The 12,450-nt window shown below is 37.1% G+C and overlaps 2 protein-coding genes across 3 annotated transcripts; both read left to right on the top strand.

Moving 5' to 3' along the window:
- The first annotated feature begins 111 nt into the window (after nt 1-111).
- On the top strand, nt 112-2,611 carry LOC132187183 (cyclic pyranopterin monophosphate synthase, mitochondrial). 2 transcript variants are annotated; one of them, XM_059601404.1, is made up of 4 exons: nt 112-238; nt 330-396; nt 942-1,073; nt 1,620-2,611. In XM_059601404.1, the coding sequence occupies exons 3-4, from the start codon at nt 972-974 to the stop codon at nt 2,208-2,210; spliced, it is 693 nt and encodes a 230-aa protein (XP_059457387.1). In that variant the 5' UTR covers nt 112-238; nt 330-396; nt 942-971; the 3' UTR covers nt 2,211-2,611. The 2 variants fall into 2 exon arrangements, with proteins under 2 accessions (XP_059457387.1, XP_059457386.1); XM_059601403.1 differs by lacking the exon at nt 112-238 and having other exon boundaries at nt 259-396.
- Nucleotides 2,612-9,905: 7,294 nt separating this feature from the next.
- On the top strand, nt 9,906-11,919 carry LOC132187562 (aspartyl protease family protein 2-like). Its single transcript, XM_059601910.1, has one exon. It carries the CDS (start codon nt 10,195-10,197, stop codon nt 11,626-11,628), a length of 1,434 nt encoding a protein of 477 aa, XP_059457893.1. The 5' UTR covers nt 9,906-10,194; the 3' UTR covers nt 11,629-11,919.
- Nucleotides 11,920-12,450: the final 531 nt, after the last annotated feature.

Raw genomic sequence — 12,450 nt, 5'->3', positions numbered from 1 at the left:
TCTTGAGTATCATTTCTCTTTATGTTATAGTGTCCAATGAGACATTAAATGTCAGCTAATTTGCTTTTCTTTAACCTGATTCGATGATGCTTGTAGGCCATTCGTGACAATACCAAACTAACGTCCAAGCGCCATAGTTGCTCTCTAATTTTTTCTTTTTTGGGGGACTACAATCGAACGTCCTTGTTTGGAGTTTGAAGCCCATTCTGCCCAAAAATCTTGAAGCCCATAAGACATGGTAAGGCCCAGGATTTTCTTGCCCCTCCGGAAAGGACTCCGGGTTCTTAATTTTTGAAGCCAAAACTCTTCTCTCTCTCTGTCTCTCGCAGCCTCGCTCAACGTCAGCCTCGGAGGTTCAAACTTCAACTCAGAGACTGCAATCTTCGCCCTTCGAAGGTTTGCAAAAGCACTAAAACTTCATTTCGTTACTTCTCTATCTTGCCGTGTTTGAAGCCGAATCATTGCATAAGTATGAATTTTGCTCATTTGCTTTTTTCGATTCATCACCTCAACATGTTTGCGGAAATGCCTGTGAGAACTGGTTTTGGAATAGTACTCTCTTTTTGCGAGAATATTTCTAACTTCACGTGCTTTCTTTTTTCTTTATTATTTTTGGTTTTTTCGCGCATTTGGATTGAATTTCATGTTATGAGGGTCTGCTTCTCCGTTTTGGTGTCGGAGAAAGTGAAGGAAGAAGCAAGAAAGTGAAGTTTGAAGTCTTGTTTTTGTATAGTTTGGAAAAAGTGAGAATATTGCTTCAACCAAGCTAGATACTTGTATTATTAGCATCTGAGAGCAAAGTTATTGTTTGTTTCAGCAAGACTTGTAGCAAAATTTGCTTCCAAAAGTGATAAAAGTAGTTTCAGAATGCTCACCAAGTGATGTTCTTACAGTTCCTGAGTAAATCAATAGAGTATGAATATTTTCCCAATATTTTGTAGCTGTAGGACACAATTTGGGATCTGTGGATCATGTTTTTCAGGCGACTTGCAGTGGCGCTTCCTCACTCAAGAAGGTTCTTTAGCAGTAACAGCAACCATGATCTTGCAAGCGCCATTGATGCCCTAAATAAGGTAAGATTCTGTTGCTTAGAAATGCTAAATCCACTGTTCTGTAGGACTGAACAATCACCCCAGAATGTTAAGTATGTGGAATTGTCAATAACATGCTTACTACTTACGATGAAGTGTGCCAGATCATGGTATAAAGGCGCATTGCCATTTTTTCATGAAAATTGTGGCAGTGTTCTTTCTTTATACTGTATAATGAAATCGATACTCAAAAAGGGGAGAGAACAATGCAGGATAAGAACTCAAGATAATATGCAAAATTGAAGAAAAGGTTAGCAAAAAAAGTGTGAACTGTACAAGTTAACAATAGCATTGATTTTAAATACTATAAAGTAGTGTTCCAAACATATATTTCAGATGCTAGAAGTCATCATCTTTCATTAGACTCATGGTTGCTAGACCAATGTTAGAATTTGGAAAGGTTGAGTCTAATTTCACTTCCAAGAAATATGACATAATTGCTGTAAAACTTCCTTCCCTTCCCCCAACTCAGTATGCATCTGGAAATTTCTCTCTCAACAAATATCAAAGCATACTTCCTCGTATCAGGAAATGGAATCTGTATTTGGTGAACCTCCATCAGATGGACCTGCAAGTTCTGTAAGAAATGAATATAAGGCTGAAGAAACCCAGTTCGTTTCTCATAAAGGAGTTAAAAGCACAATTGGCCTGACCCACATTGGCAGTATGGGTGAAGCCCAAATGGTAGATGTTTCTCCCAAAGAAAGTAGTAAGAGAACTGCAATTTCTAGTTGTAAGGTAATTCTTGGCAAGAAGGTGTTTGATTTGGTCTTAGCTAACCAAATTGCCAAGGGAGATGTCCTTAGTGTGGCGAAAATTGCAGGAATAAGTGGAGCAAAGGAAACTAGCAGTCTCATCCCACTATGCCACAACATAACCTTGACTCATGTTCGTGTCGATCTGACACTGAACCCTGAGGATTTTAGTGTGGATATAGAAGGGGAAGCTGCATCTACCGGAAAAACTGGGGTTGAAATGGAAGCAATGACTGCTGTGACCATTGCTGCTCTTACAGTTTATGATATGTGCAAGGCTGCTTCTAAGGATATCCAGATTACAGATATACGACTTGAGCGCAAAACTGGTGGGAAGAGCGGGGACTGGTCCAGGGAGGAGTGATAGGGTTAGGGTGTTTGAAGAAGATTATAGTGCAAAATGCTCTTCCAAATGTCTTGAAGCTTAGTTTTTCGTGGATGCTTACCTATCCAATTGGAAACGAAAAATGAGTATTGGCTTACATTCTGTAAATTTTTCAATGGAGATGTCCCGTTAAAAAATGAATGGACAATATTGCAAGATTGGAGAAAAAGTCTACTTATTTTTTCACCGGAAGCAATCTTGCCCGTTCATTTTTTTAACAGGAGATCTCCATTGAAAAATTTACAGGATGTAAGCCAAATGAAAGTGCTACTCCTTTCTTCTTTACTTTCAGAACTTGAAGGCAATATTTATGTACAAATTGAGTTGTTACATATTAAAACTGCTCGTTCACCTAACATGTATCGAAGTGGCTTGCATCTTCTGAGTACCTTATACCTATGTGCATTGGAATATACTTGGTGGATATCTTAAACATTAAGCTTGTTCAGGAGTTAGAAAAAATTGAGACAAAATTAAAGAGACAAGGCAGTGACGGTTATCATGGTTCTGCTAATCCGTGCCAGAGCATCCTTTAGGTGTTCTGTACACTTCTTAATTACGAGCTCAACATAAAGTTAAAATTCACTTCAGAACTAGCAAAGTAGCTGCAAAATACAAATAAAACATAATTTTTTGTTCTGCAAAATTTATTATTTTCTAGTCTTGCTTGATTGTTTGCTAGCTTTCTAATGTCTAACCTGTAAACAAGAGAATTGCTTGTAGATACAAGCTCTTAAAGTTGTCCTCATGGCTATGAAAAGTTCAATTCTTCTGGGCTTGGATAGATTATTGTGCCAAGGCGATTCAATGATTGTTACCTCAATCATAACCGCACTCTGAGATCGACAAATTAAACCCATAATTAAAGATGCTCTCCTCTATGGGCACCTCCAACCTCATAACTAAAGCCATTCCCATTGTTTCCGTCTTCCAACAAACACACACATACACGCCATGTCTAATAACAAATTTTTCAACTTCATAGTTGGTTAAGTGGTCGCTATTCAATTGTCAACTCTTCTGGATGGACCATTTGTTCATCTCAAGGCAAAATTATGATGTGGTTATTAGACCTAATTTTACTGTTGCAGCTGCTGTTATAAGTGATGACCAAAGTGACATACTACGGATTTGCACCATGAGCCGGTTTAAAATTGCGTTAGAAAATATAACTTTTTTTAAATAAAAAAATATATATATTCAAAAGTATGATTTGGCATTTTTTTATAGCAAAAATTCAAATAAATATTTTTTGAGTTTTTTAACCAAACGACTAACTTCTCTAAGCGGCTCTCACATGTGGATGCAAACACAAGTGAAGCACAAGCATCCCTTTTAGCAATTAATCTAGCTGCCTCAATTGAGAAAAAAACCTCTGTAGGTTGAAGGGGATTCCACGGTGGTCTCTCTCGCCATTAAAGGACTAGTACATACACTACAGAAAACCTTTGTGCTAGGGACGTTCTTGAATTTGGTCGTTTTAACAAAACAACTCTATCAAGGGTCATTTTAATAGTAAAACGACTCCCCTCAGAAGGAGGGGTCGTTTGAACAGTAAACAACCCCTCTGAAAGGTCGTTTGGGCTTAAAATGTCACCTTCTACATGTTACTATTTTTCCTAATTTTTGTAGTGATATATTCATTATCTCCGGAAAATGCTAGATGCTCTCCTGGTATTCTCCTCGTGTTCTTCTTATCCTATGTGGATATTATTGACATACAGCTTTAGCTTTTCTCGAGCTGGACGGCAACTAAAATCTACATATGTGCCAATTCTAAGACACACCAAATAATTAAATGGGTCACTTTCAACCAAATATTCATAAGCATTCTTACTCATTTTTCTCCAATTGTATATGTCCAATTAAAAGCAGCAAAGACCCGTCCCTAGACCCTTTTTCCGTGTATTGCTTAAAAAAAAAAAAAAGATGGACCCCACGTATGGATCATTCTCATCAGTCCACATTACTACTCCATATGTATGGTGGAATATTAATGAACTTGTCGAATTTGATTTCTCATGGCAATTGGCATGAGTCTTAAAACTCCACCCAACACATACTCGTTTGTTGGGATTTTATTTAGTGACGCAACTGTTGCTTCCTTTTTCGTTTATTTATTTTTTATTTTTTTAACGTTATGTTTTAAAGGTTCTGGTGATGAAAGCGTGCGCGGTAGTTCTTCTTACATGCTCTTTCACTGTCGCAATCAAATTTCTATCCATGGGGTTGGCAGATGCCCATGTTTCATTTTTGTTGTTTTTCCTTCAAAGAAAAACTCTAAATGCTTAATTTACTTGTTACCATTTGTATTCAATGATGAAATCTAAAAGATTTTCATCTGTTTTCTCCTTCAGAACCTAACAAAGTTGCTGTTTCAGTTTGGTAGTTAATTTTCCAACAACAAAAAAAAAAAAAAATTCTTCCTAAGAATTTCAATTACCCTTTATATTCATCACTATCCAAATTTGGTTCAAGCTTTTTCCAACCCCTTCTCATCAATAGACTCCAGAACATATAAAGGAGTATGTTTCCTTCAATAAATTCCAACCTTTGTATTTTAAAACTCCATAGACATATAGAAGGAAAATTTTGTACCCACTCAGACCAAGTGTAAATAGTTGCAGTCCATTTTAAAGGTAAAGCTACTATAATTAGAAAAAACAAACAAATATATATATATATAGAAAAATGTAAAGCTAGTAAAGAGCATGAGTGAGATTGAATTTGGTAATTGGTGATGTTGACTTGGGCATGAGAGTGGGGAACTTATGATGTAATTCTTGTCCAATTGTAGCTTATAATTTGGGTCTATCTTTATGACTTTTTCTTTTTACCTTAACTATATTTCTGTAATGCTACTTTAATCCTCTTTCCAGTTGATGAATCCTCTTTTTTCTCTCTTCTTTTTGTTGCTTTTGGAAAGTGCTTGCTTGCCCCCACACGGTTTAGGAAACAGGCTTCTATTATAATCTTGCCATTCCACCTAACTCTTTTACTCCATGGTGGAGAGTGTTCAGTGTACTTAGTGCTCGCCAAACTTCCATCCAAGTAATTTGTTGTTTAAATTAATTATCAATAAATTGGGTTGGTAAAGTGTGAAAGATTCTATATGAGATTTATCGGCTTAAATAAATTTTGAATTGTTCAACCATCTATTCAAATGGTGAGTTTTAGACAACACTTCTGTACCCTATTTGTTTATTTTTGGGAAAACTTCACAAAAATCTCTTAAACTTTTACGCATTTTGAAAGTACTCTTATAAGTTCAAAAACTCTTAATTAAGGGTATCGAACTTCTCAAAATTCTTGTCAAAACTCTTGTCAAAATTCTCAAAATACCAATGTTTTTTTATTATAAAAAAATTGTAAAGATTCATATATATATATATATATATATATATATATATAACAAACATATTTGCAATTTTTTTATTAAAAAAATATGGGTATTTTAAATATTTTGACAAAAATTAACGAAAAATCCTAATAAAATAGAGTAATTGAAAAAAAATTGAAAATTTAATACCTTTAATTAAGAGTTATAACTTAAGAAAAATAATATCACAAAGAGTGGAACTTGGTAGAGTTTTATGAAGTTTTGCATTTATTTTTTCCAATGCTATCAAATTCATTCTGTCCATAATGTGAAGTGATGCTTAGCTACCTACCTTATCTACTTTCAGAATCGGGACCTAACACAGGTTGTATAATTGATTATTTTACCTGCTTCACATAAATGTACTACCTTTCTTTTTGTATACATCCACATCCACTAATGTCCTACCTACTCAGTTACATCAAAATCCGGAGGAATTCGCATTCTGCGGAAATTTAATGCAGCTCAACATATACTCCATCCATTGAACTTAGCAACACTATCTTATTAGCCATTATAATTATTTTATATTTTACTAAAAAATTAAGAATATTTTTGAGATAAATCCACGAGTCAACGTGCCAAAACAGATAACACCTTAACCACGTTAGAGTTTGTGAAACTAGGGTTTTTATTCTTAAAAATTCCCTTAATTAAAATCATCACTTACGAAATCATTGCAAAATTATAGGATTTTTTTAACTTATAAAGATTCAAACCTAACCCCTAAGTATCCCTTTATGGGCTTTTGATTCATTTTATTAAGCTACTTTGAGCCTAACTAATGGAGTTCAACCCCGATCAAACTCCATATATATATTCAAATTTATTATTGAATCTGTCATACAAATTCAATAGTAAATTTTTAAAAGAGTTGGACAAATAATAAACAAGAGTTAAAGGAATAGCAAGTCTTAAACTCATTACCTTACACTAACCTATGTGCTAAATTGTGTTAATTAAGGTAGGAATTATAATTAGTCTAAAAAAATATGTTACAGAACATTAAAACAACCTTTTTGAAAAGCAAGAAATAAAAGGAAAAAAGAACACAAGAGTTGGGTGGTCGGTTGGAAGATAGGAATCATAGCAAATGGTACACAGGAGTCATGGAGAAACATCAACAGTATTGCAAGGGGCATGCTTTTCCACTGAACTCATCCGTATTTCTATCATTCTGATTTCTGTGCTGTCACTTTTGGACACCCCATATAATATACAGTAGTAATGAATGGCAACATGGAAATTCTCATGGTTTTAAGTCAAATAAACGCGTGCGAGATTAGTGGCAATCAATATATGTTAATTGATTCATCCAAAAAGGGCAACATAAATAATGATTCGAGAATAAGTTTTTTTTTTTTTTTTTTTTTAAGTCAACTTGTTCAAGAGTCAAGTATTTTAGAGTATTAAAATATTAATTAAATAGTTAAATTAATATTTTAATAATTTGGTAATTAAGAGAGGCATTGTGGAAAATACTAGGTAGTGGTTATGGCTTTTTAGGAAAACATAGGATTTGTAATTTACATGTTCTTTGATGTCTTTGTCTTCTACTTCCGGTCTAACTATTCATTGTACATGTTTAAATAGGGTTGTATTGGCTTATCAGCCTAAAATTTGATGGGAAATTTTTATAAAGTTGAGCACTCCTGAGTCCTTAAGCAGTCTTTCTTTATTTGCAAGGCATTTAAAACGAACCAATTAAGTAAACTTGATTGAAGGAAAAGAACAAAGTTGCTTTAGTGCTAACAACATTCATTGGTTGTGGATATTATATTAGAATTATGTTTTCGTATTATTATTGTAATAATAATAATAAATTCCATATCCTCCAAATAAGATAATACTTTTAACAAACACATGTTGGTTGTCGTCCACGTCACATCTTCTGTCACATAATTCTGAATCAACGGTTACTATCGCGAGAATGTTTTTGGCCGTCGGAGGATAGATAAAGGAACAGCATGGTTAACAAAGATGGCACACAGGAAATCACTTCACCGTTCACTCCCGGGATCTTAGCGGCCAGCTCAACTCCCGAGTTCCAAGTGATTTTAGCATTCATTACAGTTAATACAAACCCAACTTTCACCAACAAAAGCAAATAAATAAGGATAGGAAAATAGGATAGTTGTCCTTCCACATGAGCCCAAGGGCATTTCTGTCATCCACTGCTACCCCCATTTCCAACCCTTTCCTAAAAATTTGAGCCGCTCAATTTTGGTACTAATTATGATATGATACGAGGGTAAGTGAGAAATATCGTCTTAATTTCAAATAATTTATTTGTTTTAGGAGGATATTTTTGTAAAAAGAAAATGACAAAATTGTCTCTTTAAAAACAATTGATTTCTCTCCATTTTATTTGAAATGGAAGATCCATTTCAAATAATTTATTTGTTTTAAGAAGATATTTTTGTAAAAAGAAAATAACAAAATTGTCTCTCTGAAAACAATTGATTTCTCTCTATTTTATTTGAAATTGAGGATCCAGGTGGGGGTAAGGGTCTATTCATTCTTCATTTTAATTGAAATGAAAATTAGATATCTTATAGTAAAGATTTTATTTTCTTTTATTAGACCGTATATATATTAAAAATGGGTTAATAACTTTTTTTTGGTACCTGAATTTTAATGTTTTTATTTTTTTTCCTAGATTTTAAAAAATATAAATCTAATACTTTAGATTTTGAAAAAAACCAATTTGAAAAATTCTATGAGGAGCCACCCCTAGTTTGACCTTAGGGGTGGCTCAAAAGGGCCAAAAAGGGAGTGGCCGAAACCATCCCCATGGCCCTTGAGCCCCCCAGACCGGCCTTGGGGGTGGCTCCTTAAGGTCAAACTAGGGGTGGCTGGGGTGATTTAACCACCCCCCATATAATTTTTCAAACTGAAAGTAGTGTTTCGGTCTTTCTCAAAATTTAATGTATTAATTTTGTCATATTTTAAAATCTAGGGAGAAAAGTTAAAAAACTTCAAAACCCAAATACCAAAAATATTATTAACCCAATAAAAATAAATAAAATAAAATTTTAACGACATTTTCTCTTGTCCAATCTCCAAAATGATGAACAGAAGCCCTTATCAAAGAGCATGTCAATCCAAAAATGTCAAATATGAGTGTATATGAACAGAATGAGTTAATAATGATGAAACTCTTGTTAAATGACGGCTAGGCTTCGCCAAATCATTAATTTCACTAAAAATCAAGTAAGCTGATATAACTAGTTAAATATTAATTAAAAATATGCACTTTCTACTCAAAACATATCCTTTAAATAATATTGAAATATAATAAAGTTAGTCTTCAAGGGGTAGCTCAATTGACTGTGAAACACACCTTATGAAGTGAAGGTCATTAGTTTGAATTCTTTCTCCTCCTTCCCTTGTGTGAACATGTCAAAATATAATAAAGCTATGATACAATATTCAAATTTGTGAAAAAATATAAAATACAAAAATTATAGCGGAAGAGAAAAAAAAAAAATAGGGTTAAATACCTAATACCCCATGGGGTTTAGAAACTTTATTTTTATCTCTCTGATATTTCATTTTTATCACAGGATCTCCCTGGGGTTTTGATAAAGGACTAACTTAGTCCATCCGTTAGTTGACCGTTAAAACTGGCACGTGAACCAATCAAATGTTGACACGTGGCATTTATTTAATTTTTTTTAAAAAAAATAAAAAATGTATTTAAAAAAGAAAAGGAAAAAAAATTGGGGGTGGCTCTTGGCCATTTGGGGGTGGCCTTGGAGCCCAAGGGGGTGGCCGAGCCACCCCAATTTTTTTTTTTTTTTTTTTTTAATTTTAAAAAAATAAATTAAATAAGTGCCACATGTCAACATCTGATTGGTCCACGTGTCAGTCTTAACGATCAACTAACAGTCAACTAACGAATGGACTAAGTTAGTCCTTTATCAAAACCCCAGGAGGTCCTGTGATAAAAATAAAATCCTAAGGAAGTAAAAATAAAGTTCCTAAACTCCATGGGGTATTAGGTATTTAACCCAAAAAATTATGAGTAATTTGGCATTAAACATTTACATTCACTACTCTTATAAAATTACATTATCTTTATTATTTTTAACATAGTGAGTAATATATATATATATATATATATATATATATATATATATATATATTCTAACAAATAAAAATCGCATAGTCGTGATTTATCGTGAAATTATAAGATTCTTTCCTTTTCCTTGTATCCAACTACAAACATTTCGAGAAAAAAAAAAAAGCAAGAGACAAATATACAAAAATCGGACGGTTATGATTCAATCACTTACTGGCCGCCTAGTTGGTCATTTGGGAATTGGGCAAAACGTGAAGTGGCATGGAGGATTCACAAGAGAGTAGAGTGGATCCCCACCCACGGAAGCACGATAACCGGTAGAACCGTACACAATCACAGCCAAACCCAAAACGACAACTGCGATGCTAAAATGAATCTGTTAACTCCACTCCAGAACCGCCTTTCTCCACACTCACCACTGTCGCTCGCTCTTTTCCATTATTTATTTAAGCCGCCCTCACCCCCTACTCTTTCTCAGACCCTCACTCTCTCTCTCTCCAATGGAACCCCCACCAAGAAATGCTGCCTTCTCTCTCCTCACCATTCTCATCTTTCTTTCCGCTTCTTCCTCAGCCTCACCACTTCAGTACCAAACCCTTGTCCTCAACCCGCTCCTTAGCACCCAGCACACCCTCTCATGGGCCGAGTCGGCCTCCTTCATGCCGGACTTCACCGAAACCGACCCGGATTCATCCACCACGACCCTCCAGTTGCACCACATAGACTCCTTGTCCTTCGACAAAACGCCGGAGCAACTCTTCAACCTCAGGCTCCAACGTGACGCTGTCAGAGTGAAGGACCTGGTTTCCCTCGCATCCGCCGTGAACCGGAGTCGCGTGCCTCTTCCGGGCGGCGGCTTTAGCAGCTCTGTCATCTCCGGGCTCTCCCAGGGCAGCGGCGAGTACTTCACGCGCATCGGCGTCGGGACACCCCCGAAGTACATGTACATGGTGCTCGACACTGGGAGCGACATCGTTTGGCTCCAGTGCGCTCCGTGTAAGAAATGCTACTCCCAGGCCGACCCGGTCTTCGATCCGACCAAATCCAGATCCTACGCCGGGATCTCCTGTGCGTCCCCACTGTGCCGCAAGCTCGACTCTGCGGGCTGCAATTCTCGCAAGACTTGTATGTATCAAGTCTCCTACGGCGATGGATCATTCACTTTCGGCGATTTCTCCACCGAAACGCTGACGTTCCGTCGTACCCGGGTGGCGCGCGTGGCGGTCGGTTGTGGCCACGACAACGAGGGCTTGTTCGTCGGTGCTGCGGGGCTGTTGGGACTCGGCCGGGGGAAGTTGTCATTCCCCTCGCAGACCGGTCGCCGGTTTAACCGGAAGTTCTCGTACTGTTTGGTGGACCGCTCCGCCTCATCCAGGCCGTCCTCAGTCGTGTTCGGCGATTCGGCGGTTTCTCGGACCGCCCGGTTTACTTCCTTGCTCGTCAACCCCAAGCTCGACACCTTTTACTACCTCGAACTGCTCGGGATCAGCGTCGGCGGGAAACGCATCCCTGGCATCAGCGCTTCGTTGTTCAAACTCGACCCCTCTGGAAACGGCGGGGTAATCATCGACTCGGGCACATCCGTTACTCGCCTAACCCGACCCGCTTATATAGCCTTAAGAGATGCGTTCCGGGCCGGAGCATCGAATCTGAAGCGGGGACCCGAGTTTTCATTGTTCGACACGTGCTTTGACCTGTCCGGGATGACGGAGGTGAAGGTACCGACGGTGGTGTTGCATTTTAGAGGCGCTGACTTGTCTTTGCCGGCGACAAATTATCTGATCCCGGTGGATACTGATGGTACCTTCTGCTTTGCGTTTGCCGGTACGTTGAGCGGATTGTCGATTCTTGGGAATATCCAGCAGCAGGGGTTCCGGGTCGTGTACGATTTGGCGGGTTCTCGGATCGGGTTTGCCCCGCGTGGGTGCGCGTGAGCTGAGCGGCGTGCGCGACGGTAGTGGGAAATATGAAAGCTTTTCCCCTCCCATTTGTTTTTTTTTTTTTCTTTTTTGGGTTTTTGTTTAGTTGAAAAAGAAAAATCTTTCTTGGATTTTTTTAATCCTAGTAAAAGAGAGAGGATAGGACATGGGAGACTGCTACAGGGTTCACGTGGTCTTTGTTGTCGGTATCTCATCATAATTATTACTCTAATACAGGGGTAATTTTTATTCACTTTTAAGTTAATTCTGTTGAACAATATGCAACTTTTTTACCTATTAACTTTACATTTAACTGGGAAATGCAAGGACGATGGCATAGTAGGGCCGAAGGAAATCATTACGTTGTTTTGTCGATGACAATGATGCATTGTTTGCAGTCTTTCCACCTTTTGTTTTTGATGTGTAAGCGCACTGCCCACTTGCCCTTTCTTTCTTTCTTTCTTTCTTTCTTTTTCCAACTAAATGCCCAAATTGATTAATTGCAATTTACCAAAAACTAAAAATAAAAATAAAAATTTCAGTTAATTGCAATTTACCAAATACTTTGAATCAATCATCAGAAAGCAGGAAGCCCAGATGGCGCATGGCGGTGACCACTGTGACCACAATTAAAAGAAACAACGCACATGTCAGGAGCGCCAAGTCAAAAAAACTGGGCTCCCACCATCCCAATGCAGCACAGTGAGAATTGTCTCGGTAGCGTTAACCTGGGAAACTGCAAAGCAGGTGTCTTCTTTACCCACATGTTGGGTGGACTCTAGCTGTAAAAATATAATTAAATTATTATATATATATATATATATATATAACTTGTGT

Source organism: Corylus avellana, chromosome ca7 (assembly GCF_901000735.1).
Source record: "Corylus avellana chromosome ca7, CavTom2PMs-1.0".
Classification (NCBI taxonomy): Eukaryota; Viridiplantae; Streptophyta; class Magnoliopsida; order Fagales; family Betulaceae; genus Corylus; species Corylus avellana.
Note: the sequence above shows the minus strand (reverse complement) of the source record. Positions and strands in the feature narration are given on the sequence as shown.